This window comes from Pelobates fuscus, chromosome 8, assembly GCF_036172605.1.
Source record: "Pelobates fuscus isolate aPelFus1 chromosome 8, aPelFus1.pri, whole genome shotgun sequence".
Classification (NCBI taxonomy): Eukaryota; Metazoa; Chordata; class Amphibia; order Anura; family Pelobatidae; genus Pelobates; species Pelobates fuscus.
The window spans coordinates 17,979,617-18,004,898 of NC_086324.1; the positions used below are offsets into that span (position 1 = coordinate 17,979,617).

Genomic DNA, 25,282 nt, shown 5'->3' on the forward strand with positions numbered 1-25,282 from the left:
ATCCCAGACTGCTCACTGACTGAGAAGCTGTATAGGGGCTGATATTACTACAGACTGTAACAATGTATCAATAAATCCCAGACTGCTCACTGACTGAGAAGCTGTATAGGGGCTGATATTACTACAGACTGTAACAATGTAACAATAAATCCCAGACTGCTCACTGACTGAGAAGCTGTATAGGAGATGATATTACTACAGACTGTAACAATGTAGCAATAAATCCCAGACTGCTCACTGACTGAGAAGCTCTATAGGGGCTGATATTACTACAGACTGTAACAATGTATCAATAAATTGCAAACTGCTCACTGACTGAGTAGCTCTATACGGGCTGATAGTATTACAGACTGTAACAATGTAGCAATAAATCCCAGACTGCTCATTGACTGAGAAGCTGTATAGGGGCTGATAGTACTACATACTGTAACAATGTATCAATAAATCCCAGACTGCTTACTGACTGAGTAGCTGTATAGGGGCTGATATTACTACAAACAGTAACAATGTATCAATAAATCCCAGACTGCTCACCGACTGAGAATCTGTATAGGGGCTACTACAGACAGTAACAATGTATCAATAAATCCCCGGCCAGCACAGCGCACACTGACAGCTGTCTGTATAGGGGCTGGTTCCTGCAGGTATTGCTGATTGTAACAATGTATCAATAAATCCCCGACCAGCACAGCGCACACTGACAATTGTCTGTATAGGGGCTGATTCCTGCAGGTATTGCTGATTGTAACAATGTATCAATAAATCCCCGGCCAGCACAGCGCACACTGACAGCTGTCTGTATAGGGGCTGATTCCTGCAGGTATTGCTGATTGTAACAATGTATCAATAAATCCCCGGCCAGCTCAGCGCACACCGACAGCTGTCTGTATAGGGGCTGGTTCCTGCAGGTATTGCTGATTGTAACAATGTATCAATAAATCCCCGGCCAGCACAGCGCACACCGACGGCTGTCTGTATAGGGGCTGGTTCCTGCAGATATTGCTGATTGTAACAATGTATCAATAAATACCCTGCCAGCAAAGCGCACACTGACAGCTGTCTGTATAGGGCTGATTTCTGCAGGTATTGCTGATTGTAACAATGTATCAATAAATCCCCGGCCAGCATAGCGCACACCGACAGCTGTCTGTATAGGGGCTGGTTCCTGCAGGTATTGCTGATTGTAACAATGTATCAATAAATCCCCGGCCAGCACAGCGCACACTGACAACTGGTTCCTGCAGGTATTGCTGATTGTAACAATGTATCAATAAATCCCCGGCCAGCATAGCGCACACTGACAGCTGTCTGTAGAGGAGGGTTCACACACTGCAGGCTCTGCCTCTCCCTGGGAGGAGCTGTCTGGGAGCAGCTGAGTTCAGTTAAAATCCTGGTCATTGCAGGATGACTGAGTGTGTGTAACAGGACCTTATAGTAAGGCTATGCTGAGGATACACAGAGAGCTGGGGTGCAGGGCTCTCTCATACTGCAGGCTCCCCATCACCTCTATAACTGAGAACAAAGGAAGGGATAGAGCAGCAAGCTGTGCCTGTCAGCATTCCTCCATGCTGTCCTATGCCTTTTATCACCAGCAATGAGGCTGGTTAGTTCTCTGCCATAAAGGGGGATCAGACCTGTCACACACAGGATTTCAAAAACCACTTCAATATCTCTGGATTTCTTGGATTTATTTGACCTTTGGGGCATTGACCCGATCCTGAACCCAAACATCGGAGGTGACCCTAAGGATTTCCAGTTGGACCATTTTTTTTGGCTAGTGCATTCTATACAAACATCATTTTTTACCCCCATGGTATTGGAGACACTGATTACAGGTTCCCATTTCATTTGGTCCATCATTGAGCTCTGTGTGAGAGGTGTGGAAGGGGCAGAGACATGGATGAATATTTTAAAGAGGTAAGAGGCTAAAATACCTGGGATTTCTTCTCAATAAATTAATGTATTCATTCATTAACTGATCTCATGTTATATGACCCTTTGTGTCCTGAAGTCTACCACTATTATTGACCAGTTTTGTGTATTGGTGTAATTAATTATGTACTAAGATGTTAATCTAACGAATTACTCTTTCTGCTCCAAGTATATAAAATATTTTATAATTGTAATTCTAATATGACAGCCAGGTACAACTAGACTCCTATCACTGATACATATTGATAGGCAGCACTTGAAAAGGGCTTCTGTGGTATGTAGGATTCATATGCTGCAGAAAGTGAGCAAATTCATTAACCAGACTTAATTCGAAAGGAACTTTCACTCCTTAATCAATTTCCTTCCTGGAGAATAAGCATGCCATATATCACAGGAAGGTATTATTCATACACTGCCCATCAGCATGAAGAAGTGATGAGTCCAGAAAAAAACATGGTGGATTTGGTAACCTTAGGTGGAGCTTTGTACCCCACCCATGAACACCCACCACCCCACATACTGCAGAGGTCACCCAAAGATCACTGCAGAGGATAAAAGTTGAGTTTTCAGCTTTGCATGAGGGTTGGGAAAGGGATTTCCCTAAAGATGTAGTTACAGTCCAGTCAATGCCTCCATCCTCACTCTATGACTTGATGAGGGTAGATCAAGTTCTTCTCAAACAGCTGACTAGTTCGCCAGACCCAATGCTGACCCACATAATGGGACCAAATTAAGCTTCTCCCATATGTCCCCTTCTAGTGCCATTGTTAGAGCAATTGGCCAAGTCGTACTCTGGAGGTCATTAAGACAATGTTTTTGAGCATGTTTCTTCCCTATTTTTATTTGGAGAAGCCACATGGTCTCGTCTTTAAGCTGTCACAGGACCATTCTCAAAGTAATGTTGCAATATGCATTTGTTAAACAATGGGAAAACATTAAGACATGGACTGATGTTTGGTTCATAGAATCCTTGCAGAGTCAATGAGCTCTACTCCACCCAAGGATAAAGAGTATCCATGTGATCTGATTGGGATAGTGTGGTCAGTTCAATGTATCTGCCCTGCAGCAGGTTGGAACAGCCGCAGGATTTGTGTTGCTGTCCTGACCAGCACTAGGTGATGGAACTATACTGTGACCGTGATGACAAGCGTGACACGCTGGGACAAGAACACATAATTGTTAACCGCTAACCTCATGACAATAATTAAAGCGACCTTGTATCCACAGTCTCTTATTTTATAATTGGCTGATAATTTGGTATATGCCAGTTTATTTATTTATTTATTTATTTATATTTTCTTGCCTCTTAGAAGATTCTGCAACTGAAATATCATCTAACCACATTAACGTAAAACTAATTAAACATGCAAAGCTATTTACTTCCAGTGTCTGTTCGTATAGGAATAAGTTTTCATTTAATGAACATTGTCATACTTTTTTCTATTGAGCCCCCTATATAAGGCATAAAGTAGACTATCATGGCTGTAACAATGCATCACCTAGAATTGTCCTCCAGCAGCGGCCTTGTCTAGATGGAGACTTGCATGTGACCAGATCTTTACACTACTTTTGTCGTAGGATAAATATCTAAAAGTACAACAAAATAAATCTGCAACCATACAAATGTTATGTTTTTGCTTTCTAAGGCTGCTTAAAATCCGGAAGTTGTATGAATAATATGGAGATTTGGTCACACTATATGGTCATACTGTGCAAGTCCACAAACTGGGTTCTAGATCTGTCTTTAATGGGCTTCTTGTCACAACTGGGCTACAGGCATCCCATTACTGGCAGCACATGCAATGAGAATTGCGAGGGGCCTGTTTTGATGGTGCAGTGATAAGACCACAATTGATCTGTTATTCTTTTTTTCAATCCAGCATATTCTAACCTGATCTTTATTAGTGGGTACCAATGAATCTCATTGAATCTCCAGCCATGTGAACCTCCTGTCTTTAATATATATATATTTATTTTTTGCTTGCACCCCATTGACTATAAAGAATAATGCTTTGTTCATCCTGTTTGTCGCTTCCCCTCCACCCTCCACTCCACTTTTTTTTTTTTTTTTTTTTCCTTGCATCCGATTTTTATTCCTTTTAGACTAGGAAACAATAGAATTGTGCTCTCCTGGAAGTGATTTTTTTGTTTCCCTATGTTGCAGACATGTCTAACTGTGCGGGAAATTGATTAAACCGTATTCTTCACGGAATCTCTTTATATTTCATCGTCTGTTATGTATCATCAATTGCTGTGGTCAATTTATATCACATCAGAGGCATGAGAAGCTTATTTAATCTCATTGTATGTTTGTTAAAAGACATTGTGAACGGCGAATAAAGAACTTGGCTGGATGTCCGTGCAAATGGTGTAAATGTTTCAATTATATATTTTTTTCTATTTTTATGCTCTATCTATGCCACGTTTTTCAGGTATGCTGTAATCTAGGTCACATTCTCTGGGAATATCGCAACTTAAAGTCTTTGTCAAGAAACTGAAAGATGGACGTTTACAGTATATAATTTACATAGAGTGACTTTGGTCCCCCAGACTGAACTCCTTTTTGGGTCTGAGCGTGACAATCCCTGTACACATTATCTGGCCTCCCAACAGGATCTTGTCCCACTGTCGAGCACAGCGCAAGTGCATCTTTACTGGTCCGGTATGTTTGGGATGGCCAGACAGACTGCTTGATGCCAGGCTCACACACAAGTGACGTTATCCTGACTCCCAACCTACCCAATTTTGGAAGGACAGTCCTGACTTTTGGGTCCTATCCCACATTTGTTCCCCAGTGTGCTGCTTTTGGTGACACCAGGAAACTGTCCTCAACATTGATATTATTAGACGTGCTCACGCTATGTTTGGGGCACTAGGACCTTGCAGGGAGCACCAAAACAGTGCTTCATGCAGTGTTAGATCCTATTGGGCTGGCTTAAACGATTGGCTGGCAGTATGGTGTGTATTCATACCAGGCTGACCTGCTAGTAATGTGGATGGACATACCCCGTTTACTCCCCATTAGTGATTCTGGGACGGCCAATGTTGTGAGGTCTGCATCATTGGCGATGCCCCCTCAAGGCCCTCACACTTGCCCTGATTGCATACCTCCCAATATTGGGACATATTAATTTTGGCCTTTACCACCTATGGACAACGCTGGGTCTAAACACCCTTGGTGAAGGTTAAAGGAGAACTAAATGTTAGGAGTACAGGTTTTTAATCCTAAGGCTTTAATGTCCACCTCCCTCCCCTTGTGTTCTTTAATAATTAAGAAAGTTAAAGTGTTAACTTGCCTTCTTCCAGAGCTGAGGCTCCTATGGTGATGGTCCTTTCCAACGCTCCTCATTGGGGAACACAAAGATCTGATGATGGCATTCATTGCTTTCCTATGGAGGCGACCGCATCAGGTGTCCAGTTTTACTCAGTCAGTGCAGCAGAAGCATCTCTACTGAATATCAGTAATACCGCAAATTGATACTAGAAACAAGCCTGCAATGTTTTACAGGGGGGACAGGGCCACTGCACCCAACCACCATGTTGAGAGAAAGTGGCCTGTGTGATTTTTAGTAATTTTTAAAATTTGTATTCATTTTGTTTATTATTATTATTTTTTTTTTTTTAATGATACTTAATCACTGATGCACACTACAAATTTAGGACTTCTAGAAACTGGGTACTTTGAGCTTAAAGCACTATAAAGGGCAGGGGTGTCCAGGCCGCATGCAACCCTGAACCGCTTGTAAAGGGGCCCAGTTGCTGTCCGGGCTGCCGGGTGGCGAGAGAGGCAGGGAGCCCATAATAATTATTATTTATATAGCGCCAGCAAATTCCGTAGCGCTGTTCAATGGGTGGACTAACAGACACGTAATTGTAACCAGACAAATGGACACAGGAAAAGAGGGCTAGTGGGCCCTGCTCAATGAGCTTACATGCTACTTACTGTGTTCTTTCTGCACGGTTTCCTCTTGTGCCCTGCAGTGAGCCTGGCAGCTGGGATATGATGTCATCCCAGGAGCACTACTGGGAGCGAGAGGGACCTCTGCAGGAAGAGCACAGTGATCCCATCCCAGCAGCAAACACTGGGAGAGGACCCAGCACTCCCAGAGCAAAGGAGGGAGGCTCGGTGGACCTTTTTAACTAGTAAATGTGTATGAAAGTTACTAGCATAAACACAAAAGTCACAATGTGATTGTGGGTCGTTTTTTTTTTTTTTTTTTTTTTTTTGTGTGTGTGTGTGTGTATATCTTTTATATATGTTTTTGGGTCTGTGATTGTGTTTGTCTGTTTTGATTATATGTGTGTGTGTGTGTGTGTGTGTGTATGTATTTTAACAGATAGCTCTGGTATTTGGTATCCTTAAATATAGCAATCCCACATAAGGAAAACAAATAAGGGAGTTATCTACTAAACAAATTAAATATCCTAATTAAGAAAAGGGCTTTAGAAGTAACATTATATATTTTATGTGTTGCCCAAGAGCATTCCTCTTTGCTCAATGTGGCCAAAAAGTTTAACACCAATGATCTAGAGACACTCCATTGATTTCCATGCTGAATGATCTGCTTTTTAGCATGTTAGCCCTGCATCTCCATCTTTATCTTGTTGCTAGTATTTCTTATTGGTGTCTTGAATTGTATTCACATAAATGTGAGTTGATGAATTGAGACTATGTTTAGCACTGTGTTGAAGGCTGTGATAACCAGCCTCTGGGAATTATGGTGGAGGGGGGCATGATGTGAAATCACAAGACAAAAAAAAAAGAAAATCAACAAGAGATGGTTCTAGGACACTTTCTTTAAAATCTAGTTTTACAGTAAGTGTGCATGGCTGCTGTCACCCTGTGATACCTTTGTAGCTCCTTAGTGAGGGAATTGACAAAACAATTCCACATTTTAATTCCAAGATAGCCAAGTTGAAGAATTATTCCATTTCCTTGTGTACCCCGCAACTAAACCACCATGTTCAGAGTAGGGCTAGACCGATTTTATTAGTTCTGTTGATTTTATTAGAGCTGATATTCGGCATATTTCTGATAATCTGTGTAACTTTCTTGTCATTTAATGATAACAAACTCACCTCTTCCAGTAACCTCCTGCCGTACTCCTGTGTGTCCCATGTGGAGCTCCGCTGAAGGCAGGGAGGTGAGACTGTAAATAACCTACTGTACTGGGCTGTGTGTTTGAGAGTAATAGGAGTGTGATTGCTGTCAGCATGTTCCGTTAATGCCAGATTTGTGTAGAAATTGTGTTGCTTTTTCAAAACATTAAATGTATCTAATATTGGCACCGATTATTGGCAGTCTGTTTTGAAAGGCCACCTATAATCTGCATCAGTTCTGGCAAAATTTATATTGGTTGATTCCTAGTTCAGAGAATCTCCCCAATTTAACCAACTTTATATGTACACTGAACAAAATTATAAATGCAACACTTTTGTTTTTGTCCCCATTTTTCATGAGCTGAATTCAAAGATCTAAGATTTTTTTTCTATGTACACAAAAGGCCTATTTCTCCCAAATCTTGTTAACAAATCTGTGTTAGTGAGCACTTCTCCTTTGCCGAGATAATCTATCCACCTCACAGGTGTGGCATATCAAGATGCTGATTAGACAGCATGGTTATTGCACAGGTGTGCCTTGATCAGTGTTGCATTTATAATTTTCTTCACTGTAAGTTCTATCATATTTTTTTAAATCCAAATGTAAAACATTAGTATTTGTAATTACACTTTAATATGTAATTTGTTGAAAATTGTCATTTTCCATGTGCAGTTGTATTTCACAAAGTGATTTAAAGTGGACCTGTCAATCTTGGGCATTTATTTTACAAAGACCCCCGAAGATGACATCTCCAGTTAAGGTCCGACTGCCGTGGGAAACACTCACTCAAAGGTAGATGTACTTACCTAAAGCTGTCCTATCTTTATCCTGGAGCCCCTCTCCCTTTATCTGCTAGGAGCTGTGTCAGAGCTGTTCTCCCATAGATCATGTCTCTGGATGAGCAAGATGGTACCTGAATCCAAGAGCCATCATTTGTGGCCGCTGCTGGGATTGGACATTAGGTGACCACGGCGCAGAGCTCCACCTTTTGTGAACCTTCAGATTGTCCACAGGATAAAGTAATAATACTTTTGTCTTATGGAATCGTCCAATTCCATGGAATTTCATAGACATTCTAAAATACTTGGTATTAGAATTTCAAGATTCAATTTTTGTGAAATAGTTGAAAGTGACAAAGCTGCTTTAACCCCTTAAGGACACGTGACATGTCATGATTCCCTTTTATTCCAGACGTTTGGTCCTTAAGGGGTTAAGGTAGTGCAATTATTCTTTTTTTTTTTTGTTGTTCTTCTTCAGTTAAAATGTAAACCAGAATTACAGAGCACTGCAAACAAGGACACACGTTGTAGCTGCATAGGGCAGACTATTCATATTTTTACTTAATTTACTGACAATTCTATCAAACTCCATTCTGTTCATATATTCGGCCACATTCCAGAGATGATCAGCTGCTGTCTGTGGTTTTTGGAGCAGTGACTCAGCCATAACTACTCCAGGTTCATGCAATTTAAAATTGAGTCCCACAATACAACATCCTATGGCATCCAGGCAGCCAAAACGCTGGAGGTGCTTCGCAAATTGTATTGAAGAACAAAAGAGAATCGTCCTCCCATCTAAATGCACATCAGATGTTTTTCCAGACGAATTCTTATAAAATGCCAAGGGAAAAGGAAATGAGAACCTCCCATGGCTATTTAAAGGGTTAACTTTACTTGGAATGTTTTGATGTTAGAATTGATACTTTTGGAGTGTGTTTGGAAAACAGATCATTTGATGTTGAGAATAATCCTGCTACTTTGTAGTGTTTTCTCAGCTGTTAGTGTAGCCAAACCCTGGAGTACACAGGTAGACCGTCAGATCTTTGGCATCCTTGGTATTTATTGTGTGTGATGCTGCATTGTAACTGGGATTCCGGTTCCAAATATGGAAACAGCACTTAACAAGTTCCAGGAATATAGGGCCAGACTGGACCCCCAGCTGCTGCCGTAGCTCGCATGCATATTGTATGCAGGTTTTGGTTGATGATTCAGCCTCTCTACTGCTGACAAAGCAAAACAATATGACTTTCTTAAATCTTCCACGGTTGCACTTAATCCACAGAGAGCACTGTCTCATACTTTATTCAACAAATCACCAACCGGCTTTTTTTGTTTTTGGGTTGTTTTTTTTAACGAAAATGTAAATTGTTGGAATTTAAAACTCTCTAGACCAAAATAGCTGGACTAAGGGGAAAAAAACTTTATTTAAATTTCAGCTATTTTAAACTCAAATCTGAGAATTTATACTTAATGAATACCCTGAAAAGGGGGATCTTGGTCTATCATCATTAACGTCTCACTGCCAAAAATATTTTAAAAATCTAAAGCATGAAAATGGTTGATCAGATGGAACTGGTTGTAGACCAATGTCTTAGCATTTTTGTATTTCTTTCTTGTGAAATCTACACTTTTGGGTTTTTTCACTTGACTAGAAAGTGGTCATTTTTTTGAAAATGGCCGGTGAGGAAGGAAGTATCATGTTCCAAAGTGATGATATTAAATGAGGGGGGAGTGGGAGAAAGGTATGGCTAGGGTGACCAATCCGCATCGCAGGAGCAAGGGACAGGACATCCACATGCTGTGATTGGCCTGTGGAGTTGATTGTTTCATTGTAGCATCTTCTAATGTAACACAGAAATGGTATTATTATTATTATTATTATTATTTAGCACCATCACATTCCACAGCGCTTTACAATCATAGAATGGAATCACTGACAACAAGTAGCTGACCTTCAAAATATATACAGACAGGGCCGGCCTTAGGGGTGTGCGAGCTGTGCGGCCGCACAGGGCGCCATGTAGCAGGGGGCGCCGTGCGGCCGCACAGCCGGCCGGGATTTAAAAAAAAAAAAAAAAAAATTTTATTTTTTTTTACATTTCCGGCGGGGGCGGAGCTAAAAGCGCCGGAAAACTGATGCAGGGGAAGCAGGAAGGAGTCCCTGCTTCCCCACCAAACAGTCACCAGGAGCTGCACTGCCTCCACAATGAACTCCACAGGTAACTGTGATTGTCAGGTGAGTGTGACTCTCTGTCTGTGTGTATTACTGTCTGTGTGTGTGTGTGTATGACTGTCTGCCTGTGTGTGTGTGTGTGTGTATATGACTGTCTGCCTGTGTGTGTGTGTGTGTATATGACTGTCTGCCTGTGTGTGTGTGTGTGTGTGTATATGACTGTCTGCCTGTGTGTGTGTGTGTGTATATGACTGTCTGCCTGTGTGTGTGTATATGACTGTCTGCCTGTGTGTGTGTGTATATGACTGTCTGCCTGTGTGTGTGTGTGTGTATATGACTGTCTGCCTGTGTGTGTGTGTGTGTATATGACTGTCTGCCTGTGTGTGTGTGTGTGTATATGACTGTCTGCCTGTGTGTGTGTGTGTGTGTGTATATGACTGTCTGCCTGTGTGTGTGTGTGTATATGACTGTCTGCCTGTGTGTGTGTGTGTGTGTGTATATGACTGTCTGCCTGTGTGTGTGTGTGTGTGTGTGTGTATATGACTGTCTGCCTGTGTGTGTGTGTGTGTGTGTGTGTGTGTGTGTATGACTGTCTGCCTGTGTGTGTGTGTGTGTGTGTGTGTGTGTGTGTATGACTGTCTGCCTGTGTGTGTGTGTGTGTGTGTGTGTGTGTGTATGACTGTCTGCCTGTGTGTGTGTGTGTGTGTGTATATGACTGTCTGCCTGTGTGTGTGTGTGTGTGTGTGTGTATATGACTGTCTGCCTGTGTGTGTGTGTGTGTGTGTGTATATGACTGTCTGCCTGTGTGTGTATATGACTGTCTGCCTGTGTGTGTATATGACTGTCTGCCTGTGTGTGTGTATATGACTGTCTGCCTGTGTGTGTATATGACTGTCTGCCTGTGTGTGTGTATATGACTGTCTGCCTGTGTGTGTGTGTGTATATGACTGTCTGCCAGTGTGTGTGTGTATATGACTGTCTGCCTGTGTGTGTATTACTGTCTGTGTGTGTGTGTGTGTGTGTATGACTGTCTGCCTCTGTGTGTCTGTGTGTATGACTGTCTGCCTCTGTGTGTGTGTGTGTATTACTGTCTGTGTGTATGACTGTCTGCCTCTGTGTGTGTGTGTGTGTGTGTGTACGACTGTCTGCCTGTGTGTGTGTATGACTGTCTGTGTGTGTGTGTGTGTGTATGACTGTCTGCCTCTGTGTGTCTGTGTGTATGACTGTCTGCCTCTGTGTGTGTGTGTGTATTACTGTCTGTGTGTATGACTGTCTGCCTCTGTGTGTGTGTGTGTATTACTGTCTGTGTGTATGACTGTCTGCCTCTGTGTGTGTGTGTGTGTGTGTGTGTACGACTGTCTGCCTGTGTGTGTGTATGACTGTCTGTGTGTGTGTGTGTGTGTATGACTGTCTGCCTCTGTGTGTCTGTGTGTATGACTGTCTGCCTCTGTGTGTGTGTGTGTATTACTGTCTGTGTGTATGACTGTCTGCCTCTGTGTGTGTGTGTGTGTGTGTGTACGACTGTCTGCCTGTGTGTGTGTATGACTGTCTGCCTGTCTGTGTGTGTATTACTGTCTGTGTGTGTGTATGACTGTCTGCCTCTGTGTGTGTCTGTGTGTATGACTGTGTGTGTGTATGTGTGTATTACTGTCTGCCTCTGTGTGTGTCTGTGTGTATTACTGTCTGTGTCTGTGTGTATGACTGACTGTCTGCCTGTGTGTGTCTGTGAGACTGTCTGCCTTTGTGTGTCTGTGTGTGTTTGACTGTCTGCCTGTGTGTGTGTGTGTGGATGTCTTCCTGTGTGTGTGTATGGCCGTCTGACTGTGTGTGTGTGTGTGTGTGAGACTGTCTGCCTTTGTGTGTCTGTGTGTGTGTGTGTTTGACTGTCTGCCTGTGTGTGTGTGTGTGTGGATGGCCGTCTGACTCTGTGTGTGTGTGTGTGTGTGTGTCACATGCAACCAATACACGCATATCACACACTGTTAATACACCCATTACAAATATCACACATAGCATACATATCACACACAGTCATCACACCTACTATCACATACACAGACAACACAAACATTACAGCATACATGGATGACGGGGGGGGAGGGGGGCGCTGTGAAGATTTTTCGCACAGGGCGTCTAAATGCTTAAGGCCGGCCCTGTATACAGATCCGAGACGTGAAGAAAGCCCTGCTCAGAGGAGCTTGCAATCTGACGTATATTATAGTATAGATGGGAGTATTCAGTAAAGTATAATTTTTTCAGAATTCAAAGTGAGTTTTTTTTTTTTTTTGTCGGCCAATCTTGTACAATTGGAAAGGTTTCCATCCTGGTTGCTTTGCCTTAAAATGTTCCTATGCTTGTCTATTTTCTAGTTTTAGTGAAGCTTCTTACTTGGCGTACGAAGGGGACGGCTACCAATTGGAATGCAATGTATTCGCAGTTCAATATGTTGTTGTTGTGTTTTTTATTTTATTTTTTATTTAAGCAATGAAAAGGTTACGTTACAATAACTCTGAATAAGAAAGGCTGTGATATTGTATCTCCATAAGCTTTTTCTATTTCCTCTGTCATTGCATCTGCCTGCTCCCTCTCCATACAACAGATTTAACCACTTTTATCAATGAGGATGTTCCATCCATACAGCTCCACATGCTTCCTTCATCCCTGGAGGAGAAATGGTTAATGAGATTACATTGCATTCCCCCAGGAGAGTACATACCCTTTTCAGCTCTACGTCTCCCAGGATATGTCCCCCCACCCCTTTTTATTTTCTCCAATCTCTGGTCCCCCTCCCCCAGGCTCTCTATTCCATTAGCAGAATCCTGCGATCAGCCTCATATTTTATTCATTGGGTGTTTGGCTATAGAGACAGCATCTGTTATGAGTCCTGAGTAGTGGTTCTGGCTCTGCCCTGATGTTCTGCCTTTGACTTAACTGTAGAGATTTTCCACAGGTGACCATTCCACACTTGCTACCTACCCAGCATGCTTTGCTTCCACAGTATGGGGTTCTATACAAAACGGGGAAATTTAGAATACCGGCTAGAGAATTGCAAATTTTAGCCAAATTGAAACGTCTAGACGGAGATTGTTTTTGCATTGCCCTTGTCTCTACAATTTGCAGTTCGGTGATTACACTACCATATTATCCTATATGTTCTCGTGACCATCGAAAACTTTTTTTATGTATGCCACATACTATTTTTAATACATTCAACCCACAGCACGTGGTCTTCATGGTCTCCACCAGTAAACATTGCCATCATTGTACAGCACTGCCGAATCTGATGGCGCTATATAAATAATAAAATAATAATAATGATAGAACCTGAATGAGTTATTTTTGTACAGTAAGGGCTGCCCAGCATGTATCAAAATGTCATGTCTATACCGTCTAAAAGTTGTTGTTTTTTTCAGTCCCCATGAGATTGATGCTCTGTGTTCAGCAGATTTATCACCATCGCTATATCCACCCAGCTGTGACTTTGAACCCACCAAGACCCACACCCTGCTAATTTTGCACTAAAACCTTTTTTTCTGAATATCGACCAGAATTGCCCACTTCCTCATTATGTACACCGTGTTCTATACCAGCTACCACCTGCAAAGTCATCTGCTGGCAGTTTGTTCCCCTCCTCCCTATGTCTGCGTGATGTCTGTTAGAAAGCCCCTGCTTTTTCGTAGCCTTGGCAAATTTTATATAATGCCAACCTATTCTGCAGCGCTGTACAATAGCTAAACAAGAAAACCATTCAATCCTTAGTTTGACATGCAAGTACAGTTAGCGAGGAGGGCCCTGCCCAAAGGAGCTCACAATCTAATAGATTTATTATGCAGAGTTTTTTCCTAGAACACAGCTTTTCAACACCCTCTATTGTCTGTATTTATGTCTGTTTTGCACACAGTTGCACATTCTATTCGCCTCTTTCCTTGTAGCATCCTCTAGGTTCTAGTGAACACCCTGAACACGCATCCTGTATTGCTGAAGTTGGGCTCATTGTTTTACTCCTAGGGTAATCAGGCGCCCAGTGGGTGGCTGGAGCTGGGAATTAACCCCTTTCTTTCCTTGGAGCTCCGATGGAATGCGGACACTGGCACAGCAAGCTGAGTCACTGGAAGGAAGTGGGGGATGGTGGGATTGCTTAGTAAGACATGAGTGGGGTCAGGACACAGACAATGTATGTGATCCCACTGCAAAGGAAGCATTTTATATCTGGATGAGGCTGTGATGATAACCTGAAAATTCCTGTATTGCACTGAGCAGGGATTATAAAACCCTTTGTATCCAACCTTGTAATGTAGCCTCACATAGCTTTTACATTTAAGTGTGTTGTTACATAAAACTGTAGCAGGATTGCATACAATGCATGGCTCTGGAAAATCGTTTAAGATCAGTACTTCGGTTCTATACCCAATAAAAGGATCCGTATACTAATTCAGTGACCTCCATAATGAATAAAACCAGAACATCGCATATATCACTGCAGGATCCCACACTTCTATGTGTAATGGGAACTCTTCACTCTGGGAACAGTCTGAAGAAGATGGTTTTCAGAAATGTTGTTACATATTCTGTTATATTGGAGGAACGGATTACTAATCTAATTTTACAACTTAAAAATTGGTTACCATGCTAATGCCATTTATGTAATTTAGATCTATGTCTGAGTTTAAGAACCAGCGTTTAATGCTGAAAACTTGTATTTTGATATCCTCTGCGGTCTAGCGGAACATATCTATAAACCATTTCAGTCGCTTTGTGTAGTTGATTCCTGGGAGAAATTAGTGACAATCCGTGCGTGTGAAATTGTATGCATGCGCGTGTTCACTAATTGTCTTATAGGAAGCTGTGATTGGGTGAGATCAGATTCCTGCGGTAAAGTTTGTGCAAAGTAGAGCATATTAACCATTGGACTCAGAACAAGCTGCTAATGTGCTATTACACCAATGAGAAGTACCGGCCATCACCCCCATATAACTACACTTATTATAATGTAATACTCTCTGCTGAGCAATGTCATGAAAGTCTGACTAATTTAAATTTGAATGCGCTGCTGCAGCAAAAAACTTTTATTAAAAGTTTTATAAATTTTCCTATTTTGCACAAAATGGATGTTTGGGCAGTTTTTACACAACAATAGATAATTTGTAGCCCACCCCTTGCTTATTCTTACTGCTTGGTGGTAGTAATCCAACGAAGCTGACCTATATAGTTTATTTGGTGCAGACCCATTGTAGTCTTCCTCGAATTAATGATGTCTGATAAATCACACCTCTGGTCTACATAGAGCTGCATATGGCCTGCCTCACCGCACTGTATAGGGTGCCACCCAAGGAGCAGACCTTTTGTACTCCTGGGAATATATAGCAGACTAGATGGTACATTTCCAGACTGGAGCAAGTGCCCTCTCATGCTTTGCTCTGCAGTTACCCAAATCTAATTTTCTATCCTTCTTTTTTTGTTTTATATAACGTAAGACCTAACTTGATCGATTCTCAATCAGATTTGTCATAGTAATCAATACAGTCTTATGGAGATTGTAAAACAACGAAGTACGTACACTTCCTTACAGAATACTCTTTAACTGGATATAGCGTGACTGAAACCTTATGCAGCAAAAAGTAAAAGAACTCTTACTTTCCATTTTAAAAAAATAAATAAAAAAATGCAGAAGTAGGTAATGTTTGTTTTGCTAAACTAATTCAAGAACTGGAACTGAATATACCGGTAGTTATAATTAGTCACAAAATATTTACGATGACTTATCTAAATACTACTTTTAAAGGGAACTGTTTAACTATTGTACAGCACTACAGAATCTGATGGCGCTATAGAAATAATAACACGGGATTTCATGTCACACAGTGGTAGGCATGTGCGGTGGGACGTTTTTCTTCAATGCCCCACCACAAATAACTTGATAACATTTGTACTCCGTAACGGAACTTTTAAAAAGTACCTTTTTTTTTTTTTTTTTTTTCTTGTCTTTTTTTCTTAATATATTTTTGTTGGAATGGCCTGACACTGTGTGGGTACTTGGTATTTTCGGTTAACCCAAACCTGCTCATTCTAATTTTACTCCCAGTCCTACATTCCATCCTCTCTCTCTAAAGCTGCACAATATCAAATAAGTGGAGTTTAAATCTTTCTCTGACATTGTGAGGAGAAATGCATTTCCTGTAGAATTGTAGTCAGAGGAATTTTGTTCCTGAAGCAGAATTTTTATTCCAAGGATGAGAGTAGCCTTCTGTGATGAATGACATTATTTTAGAGACCATTCTGGTGGTGATTCCTTTCAGTGCAAATGAAATGATTCATTGTGTGCGTCATATGTCCAATGGTAGGAAGGCTGAAGCATTGCAATCTATGGAGAAAGCATCCTGGGTGGAGGGGAAAGACATGGAACATAAACTATGTTACATCAAAGGGATTAACCGAAAACAAGGATTCTTTCTTGTGTTTTTTTTTTTAACCACAAGCAGGTCATTTTCTGACGTGTTCTTCTATTAAGAGGAAAACCTGAGAAATGCCTGAGCCATCTGTAAAAAAAAAAAGATTTATTGAGCTGACAGACAGAAGACCTACACATAAAAAGGAATCTATCCTTGTCTTCTTCATATAATCCTGTTATATACACAGCCCTAGGAATGCAGGCCATTTGTAGGCTCTTTATAGAACCAAAGCTTAGTATGTGAACATATCTGTATACAATAAAACTGTGATATCGTGTACATAAAAGATTACTGACCACTTGGGCCACAATCATTACTTCTCTGACCAAAGACACTGCAAGATTTATGAACGAGCTCAAGGGCTGGATTTCACAAAAATGCTCTCTGAGCACTTTATTTTTTTTCAATTTTTAATCGGTCAAGTGGTGCCTCTTACCAAAGAGGACTTAAAAATGGCTGCCCCCATACGGCAAGAGTAGTAGCCATGCGATGCTCCGAATATGTATTCACATGTATGTATGTATGTATTTGGAAAATAACACACAAAGTGGCTTTCTAACCAGTAATAAATGTTATTTTCGAAAGATTTAAAAAAAGATTTTCACATTCCGCTTGCTGTAAATTATAATTCAGACCACGAATCCTAGCCATTTGAGTATTCTGAGAATGTGAATGCTATTATTTGTGGGATGACGGGAGATACATTTGAGAGCGCCAAGTTTTTTTTCTCATTCTTTATTGCTTTGCCAATGTATAGTGTGCATTTGAACAATACATTTGCTAGTTGTTTGCCTAGCAGAATGTTGAAATGTACTGTATTCTCCTTAAACGGATAGTTTTATTTTCTCACTGAATTTATTATTGTGCCTGCATTCCCCTGGCACAGTCTATTCAGTGTTAAACCATTTTTGAGCAGTTTAACACTGAATTAAGATCCATGGCCACCCACAGGCCAACCCCTACAGGAGGTGTCGCTTAAGCAGAGATCACACACTTCCTTATAGTCGTACCAATTCATACATGCAATGGGCGCAGTGATAGGCTGAAAACAGTCAGCTGACTACTATTTTTCTGACTAGACTGATGTTCAGGGATCTGGAAATTGCCATTGTATATTATGTTTAAGTCCTAGGTTCATTTTAGATTTGAGTAAGGGTCACTAAGTGATATTGGTTATGGCAAGAACTTTTACATCTTTATTTATTGAAGTTGTCACCGACGTGTAAAAAAAAATAAAATAAAAATCTTGTATTGATTGTAGTTGCGACAATAAAAACAAATGAAAAGTATTTGTGTAAATGTACAAAATTTAAATGGACCCTATAATCCCCTAAACAACTTAAGTTTAATGAAGCCGTTTTTGTTTATAGATCATGTGCCTGCAGTCTCACTGCTCAATTCTATGCCATTTAGGAGTTAAATTACTTTGTTTATGCAGCTTGTTACACCTCCCTGCATGTGACTTGCACAGCTTTCCTAAACACTTCCTGTAAAGAGAGATCTACGGTTTACATTTCCTTTATTGCAAATTCTGTTTAATTTAGAATTTCTTATCTCTTGCTCTGTTAATAGCCTTCTAGACCGTGCAGGAGCCTCCTATTTGTGATTTAAAGTTCATGTCACGGAAGCTCCCATGCCACAGTTTGCTGGAGAGGCATAATAGCAAGCCTCCTACCCACAGACTATGGGCCTGGTCACAGACTTTAAAATGATGTGTAAAATGTTGAGCTGAATGAAAGCTATTGGGTTATGTGAATAGGTGTTGATGTCTCTTTTGGATATACTCTCTCCACTCCCGCCCCCCCCCCCCCCCCATGTTCTCCTCACTTCCCCTTCCCTGTAGCGTGGCCAAGCTCCTCTTCGGTCCGCGGTACAGGAGTTTTTTTTTCTGAGTGTGCACTTCCTATCAGTCCGGCCGGGTACAGAAAACTGATGTTCCTGTACCGCGGACCGGAGAGAAGCTCGGCCATGCTACAGGGGAGGTGAGGAGAGAGGCAGTGCTGCAGCCACCTGAAGCTCTCTATAGAGCTCTCAGGCGGCTGTAGCATTAGGGCCGGCGATGGCAGCGCAGATTAGTTAGTTTATACTGAAACTAGACTTACAGGCCTCTTATGTGTGACTTCTCACACCTTACAGAGTAGCTCTGCTGGGGTTCTAGCTTCAAAGAGGAATTTGGGTTGTAGGCTCTGACTTCCCATGCAATCAAATTAACCCCTTTTTTGAAATTCCCAATACCACTTCTACCAGGCAGCCAGTTCATATATGCACGAACATAACTTTCGTTTTACCGAACCGATCTGAGCGCTTTTTGGATATGTTGGGCGCTCAGATCGGTGCTATTCGGGAATATAATTTTTGTGGGGTTCCAATACTGTTGTCATGAATCTTTGTGATATGTAAGTTTTCCTATTTGAGAGATCATTGGATTAGCTTAATGGGAGCTTAATGATCTCTCAAACGCAATGGCTTGTGGGATGGAAACCCCTGTGATTTTTGCATTAAAAACCCATGCTAGGGGCACTGCATAAAAATCTGAGTGTGGCTGTCACGACAGTGACCCCTTCACGCAGAGTGCAACCTAACTATAGAACGTATCCCGGACCTTAGAATGGCCGGGCTCACGTTAGAGTAGTCAAATGGGATAGCCAGAGGTCAAGGGATAACAGAAGACGGAATAACGATTAACAAGCCAAAGTACAGGGAACCAGAGAGTAGAATAGTCAAAGAGAGTAGCCAAAAGTCAAATACCAGGAGAGAATACCAATATTACATAAAGAGCACTATGGGAACCAGCAAGAACCACACTAGGGCGTCTTACTGCCGTCAAGACAGCCCTTTTATAGTGTGGTGTGTTTTGCTTTAAAACCACGCCCCCAAAAGGTCCGGGTGCGTGGTTGCGTCATGATCTTGTCGGCTTCCAGCCGACGGCAGTGGCGCGCATGCGCCGAACTTAGAAATTCCGCTCTGAGTGAGCGGCCGGCGTCAGAGGTGCCGTGCCGCTCAGTGAAGGAGGATGCTGTACTGCGTGGATCCGAGGATGACAGGTAAGGTATCGTGACAGTACCCCCCCCACAAGGACCGCCCCCAGGGCGGTTAGAACGCCTCCTTTCAAATAAACGAATCAGGCGGGGGGCGTGCACATCAGAAGCGTCCACCCACGAACGATCCTCAGGACCATAACCCTTCCAGTCTAAAAGGTATTGAAGTTTACCCCTAGAAAAACGAGAATCCAAAATAGACCTCACCTCATATTCGTTTTGTCCCTCCACAACTTCAGGAAGAGGAGGAGGGGTATTACGAGTAAACCGATTACAAATTAATGGTTTGAGAAGTGAGACATGGAACGAATTCGGTATTTTCATATTAGAGGGCAAACGAAGACTGTAACAAACAGGGTTGATACGCTTGAGAACCTGAAATGGACCAATGAATCTGGGAGCGAATTTCATAGATGGGACCTTAAGTCTAATGTTACGGGTACTTAACCACACTTTATCCCCGATCGTGAACGTGGGAGCAGGTTTCCGATGCCTATCTGCATTGGCTTTGTACACACTAGCCCTTTGAGTCAATATTTGTTTAACCCCTAACCAAGTCTCCCTCATGTTCCTAACGGTGTCATCTACACTTGGCACTCCGGTAGAATGAATGGAACTCGGTAAAGTTGTAGGATTAAACCCATAATTTATAAAAAACGGGCTGTGTAAAGTGGATTCATGGACATGATGATTGTGAGCAAATTCTGCCCATGGTAACAAGTCCGCCCAGTCATCTTGATGAACCGAAGTGAAACAACGGATGTATTGTTCCAGGCATTGGTTCATCCTTTCTGTAACCCCATTAGATTGGGGATGATAAGAAGAGGAAAGGTTAAGGTTGATACCTAACTGTCCACAAAATGATTTCCAGAAACGAGAAATAAATTGAGGCCCTCTATCAGAGACAATATCATGGGGTACCCCATGTAAACGGATCACTTCTCTTATAAATATATACGCCAGTTCAGATGATGTAGGTAATTTATAAAGAGGAACCAAATGAGACATCTTGGAGAATCTGTCAATTATCGTTAATACGACAGTGTAGTTCTTAGAAGGGGGTAGGTCTACTACGAAATCCATAGCAATACTTGACCATGGAGTCTCTGGAATAGGTAAGGGCATGAGGAGTCCTATAGGACGACCCTTAGGCGATTTTGTAGTGGAACAAATATTACAAGCAAGGACAAACTCACGCACATCCTTCTTGTAGGAAGGCCACCAGAACCGTTCCGCCAGCAATGATGTGGTTTTATGTATCCCTTGATGTCCTGCCATTTTGGAGTCATGCATGAGGGATAGTACTCTATTCCGATAGGTCAATGGCACATATAGTTTTCCTTGTGGAACAGTCAAGGTAGTACGATCTTGGAATGTAGAGATCTCCTCTATTAATCCCGATGAGACTTTTGCATAGACAGTTGCTACAATACGATTATGAGGGATTAAAGAGGACATAACTTCATTGGAGGAAGTAACAGGTTCATATTGGCGGGATAGAGCATCAGCCTTAGTATTTTTTTACCCTGGCCTGTATGTAACAACATAATTGAAACGATTGAGGTATAAAGACCAACGTACTTGTCTGTCAGACATTTTCTTGGCTTCACTGAAGTAAGAGAGGTTTTTATGATCTGTAAAAATGGTAACAGGGATAGGTGACCCTTCACGCAAGTATCGCCATTCTTTAAGGGCAGAAATAATTGCCAACAACTCTCTCTCCCCTATATCGTATCTCTTCTCAGTTTCCGTTAATTTTTTAGAAAAAAACCCACAAGGATGCAATGGTTGATCATCCGAAGGTCTTTGAGATAGTATTGCTCCTATCCCTGACTCGGATGCATCTACTTCCAGTATGAAAGGACGAGAAGGATCAGGGTGTCTTAATACTGGTGCTGAGGAAAAGGCTTCTTTCAATAAATCAAAAGCTCTTTTAGCTTCAGTACACCATTCCCTGTGATTTCTTCCCTTCTTAGTCTTAGCAGTAATAGGGGCTGTTATTGAAGAGAATCCTTTTATGAATTTTCTATAGTAATTGGCAAACCCCAAGAAGCGTTGGATTGCTTTAAGTCCAACTGGTAAGGGCCATTGCTGAATGGCTTCTAACTTTTTCGGCTCCATTTGGAAACCCGTACTAGAAATGATATATCCCAGGAAATGCACTTCTTCCTTGTGGAACAAACATTTCTCCAATTTACAATAGAGACCATTCTCTAATAACCTTGAAAGAACCAATCTGACATGTTCATAGTGTTCGTTCATGTTTTTAGAGTAAATCAGGATATCATCCAAATATACGATTACAAACATTTGTAAAAAGTCTCGCAACACATCATTAATGAAGTACTGAAAGACTGCTGGGGCGTTGCATAAGCCGAAGGGCATAACTCGATACTCATAATGACCATAACGAGTATTAAAAGCAGTCTTCCATTCATGCCCTTCTTTTATTCTGATTAAATTATATGCTCCCCGCAAATCTAGTTTAGAAAAGACAGTAGCTCCTTTTAACCTGTCAAATAGTTCAGTCACTAAGGGAATAGGATAAGCATTACGGATAGTAATCTTATTCAAACCTCTGTAATCAATACAGGGTCTTAAATCCCCTTCTTTCTTAGATACAAAGAAAAACCCAGCACCCGCGGGCGATGAAGATTTAGTGATAAACCCTTTCTTTAAATTCTCGGCAATGTACTCCTCTAATACTTTATTCTCGGCCATCGACAGGGGATAAACCGTACCTCGTGGAGGCATAGTACCAGGCAACAATTCAATAGGACAATCATAGGGACGATGGGGAGGTAATTTTTCTGCCTCTTTAGGTTCAAAGACATCTTTAAGATCAATATATTGGTTGGGTATTTGGGTGGTCAATGGTTCCATAGTAGGTATATTGATTAAGCCTACTGGTTTAATCGGAGTAATGCATTTACTGTGACAAGAATCTCCCCACTTAATGATCTCCTTCTTTTCCCAGTCAATCGACGGATTATGCTGGACTAACCAAGGAAACCCAAGTATTACAGGAAAAATAGGAGATGTTATCTGTTGCAGAATGATAACCTCCCTATGAAGAAGACCTGTAGATAATACTAGAGGAATGGTCTCCTGGGTAATAAGAGGTATCGATAATGGTCTACCATCTATGGCCTCAACGGCCAAGGGTGCCGATCTTTTTTGGAATGGAAGGGTATTTTTCTGCCCGAATGAGAGATCTACAAAATTCTCAGCAGCCCCAGAATCAATTAAAGCAAGGGTGGATATTTTCTTTCCCTCCCATTCTAAAGTAATAGGTAGAAGAAGCCGGAGATCTTTTTTATCATTGAAGGAGGACATACACATAACACCCAAGGCCTGTCCCCCTTGTGAACTTAGGTGCGAGAGTTTTCCGGCCGGTTAGGACAATTCACTCGTGTATGTCCCTTCCTGCCACAATACAAACATAAACCTTCCCTCCTACGGTATTGTCTCTCTGTCTCAGACAATCTTGTAGCCCCTAATTGCATGGGTTCTGGAGGGGTTTCGGACGAGGGATAGGTTAGAGCAAGACGTTCCGGTACTCTCCTAGGTCTCTCTCTGGTATTCTGCCTATACCTAAGACGTTCATCAATATGAGCTAAATATGTTATTAGCTCCTCTAGAGTATCTGGTAAATCTCTTGTGGCCACTTCATCTAGGATTCTATCAGACACTCCATTCAGGAACACATCTACGAATGCTTGTTCGTTCCATCTGACTTCTGCAGCTAAAGTACGGAATTCCAAGGCATAATCTACTAGAGAACGGGTATTTTGTCTTAGACGCAATAAGGATTTGGCAGCGTTAGTCTTTCTGCCTGGGGTATCAAAAGTTCTCCTGAAAGCTGCAACAAAGTTAGTGTAATTAAAGACTATGGGGTTGTCATTCTCCCACAAGGGATTAGCCCAGGTTAAAGCCTTATCTACTAACAGGGTGATAATATACCCAATCTTAGCTCTATCGGTAGGGTAAGCTCTAGGATGGAGTTCAAAATATATGCTTATCTGATTTAGGAACCCCCTGCATCCGTTAGGATCACCCCCATACCTGAGAGGTGCTGTAGCCTGATTGGAAGTGCCTGTAGGTAGCACTTCCATGGGATGTTCTTGGGGTCTCAGACTAGGAGTCTGCTCCTCCGGCTGGAGATAAGCAGTGCGGTTGATTAATGTCTGTACGGCGAGGGCGATCTGGTCCATACGATGGTCCAGCTCCTCAAACCTATTGTCCGCACCAAGCCCAAGAGGGTTAACACCTGCAGGGTCCATGGCCCTAGTGTAATGTCACGACAGTGACCCCTTCACGCAGAGTGCAACCTAACTATAGAACGTATACCGGACCTTAGAATGGCCGGGCTCACGTTAGAGTAGTCAAATGGGATAGCCAGAGGTCAAGGGATAACAGAAGACGGAATAACGATTAACAAGCCAAAGTACAGGGAACCAGAGAGTAGAATAGTCAAAGAGAGTAGCCAAAAGTCAAATACCAGGAGAGAATACCAATATTACATAAAGAGCACTATGGGAACCAGCAAGAACCACACTAGGGCGTCTTACTGCCGTCAAGACAGCCCTTTTATAGTGTGGTGTGTTTTGCTTTAAAACCACGCCCCCAAAAGGTCCGGGTGCGTGGTTGCGTCATGATCTTGTCGGCTTCCAGCCGACGGCAGTGGCGCGCATGCGCCGAACTTAGAAATTCCGCTCTGAGTGAGCGGCCGGCGTCAGAGGTGCCGTGCCGCTCAGTGAAGGAGGATGCTGTACTGCGTGGATCCGAGGATGACAGGTAAGGTATCGTGACAGTGGCCTAATAAAGATTAGAGAGTGCTTTTACCCAATACAACTTGTTGCGTCCATTATAAAGGAATATTTTCACTATATTCAGCACATCTGGAATTAGGACCAGTGGAGGATTGAAGGAATAACCACAATAGACTCTCAAACCTGTGACCGTTCAGATTACAGAGCAGGCGATAAAAACTTTTAAAGTAAGTTATATCTGATTAAAAATGAAACAATGTTATCATGCAGGTTGTGTCAGTCACAGCCAGAGAAGGTGTGTCTAGGGCTGCGAAAGTCCTTGAACTCCTAAATGGCAGAGAACTGAGCAGTGAGACTCGAGCCATGATCTATACACCAAAAGTAATTCATTAAGCTAAAGTTGTTTTGATGACTACAGTGTCCCTTGAATGTAATGTGTTACAAGACGTTGTGTTGATTAGAGAAAATTTATTTATACTTACCGTAATTTTCTTTTCCTGGCTATTATTCATGGCAGCATTTAACATATGGGTTTAGCTCCTCCCTCTAACCCTCAGGACAGGAAACACAATCAATCAAACAATTAAGCCTACCTTCCCCTACTATATTAGGTACCCCAGTATCCTCCACACCTCAGTCCAGTAACAAGACAAATAAACCAAGAGAGGGCGGGAGACCAAATGCTGCCATGAATAATAGCCAGGAAAAGAAAATTACGGTAAGTATAAATAAATTTTCTCTATTCCTGGCTAATCATGGCAGCATTTAACATATGGGATTCCCAAAGCAATAACCACTCAGGGAGGGTAAGTCATGCTACAAAAATTGTTTAATATCCACTTAAGGCTTATAAGAGTTCAAGACCGAAAGGCCAAACTCCGAATCAGAATGAGAAGAGACATCCACTCTGTAGTGACGTACAAAGGTCTTCAAAGACGACCAATTGGCAGCTTTACAAATGCTCTCTGCAGAAACCCCTGACTCTGCAGCCCATGAAGTAGCAATGGACCTTGTGGAATGAGCTTTGATGTCCTTGGG

The 25,282-nt window shown here is 41.9% G+C and overlaps 1 protein-coding gene across 1 annotated transcript in view; it reads left to right on the forward strand.

Moving 5' to 3' along the window:
- The first annotated feature begins 1,868 nt into the window (after positions 1-1,868).
- LOC134571195 (unconventional myosin-X-like) overlaps positions 1,869-25,282 on the forward strand; it is a 104,132-nt gene continuing 80,718 nt past the window's right edge. The window contains exon 1 of the mRNA XM_063429344.1: positions 1,869-1,917. Within this exon, the coding sequence (XP_063285414.1) occupies positions 1,897-1,917 (21 nt within the window). The 5' untranslated portion in view covers positions 1,869-1,896. The remainder of the gene's footprint in view (positions 1,918-25,282) is intronic.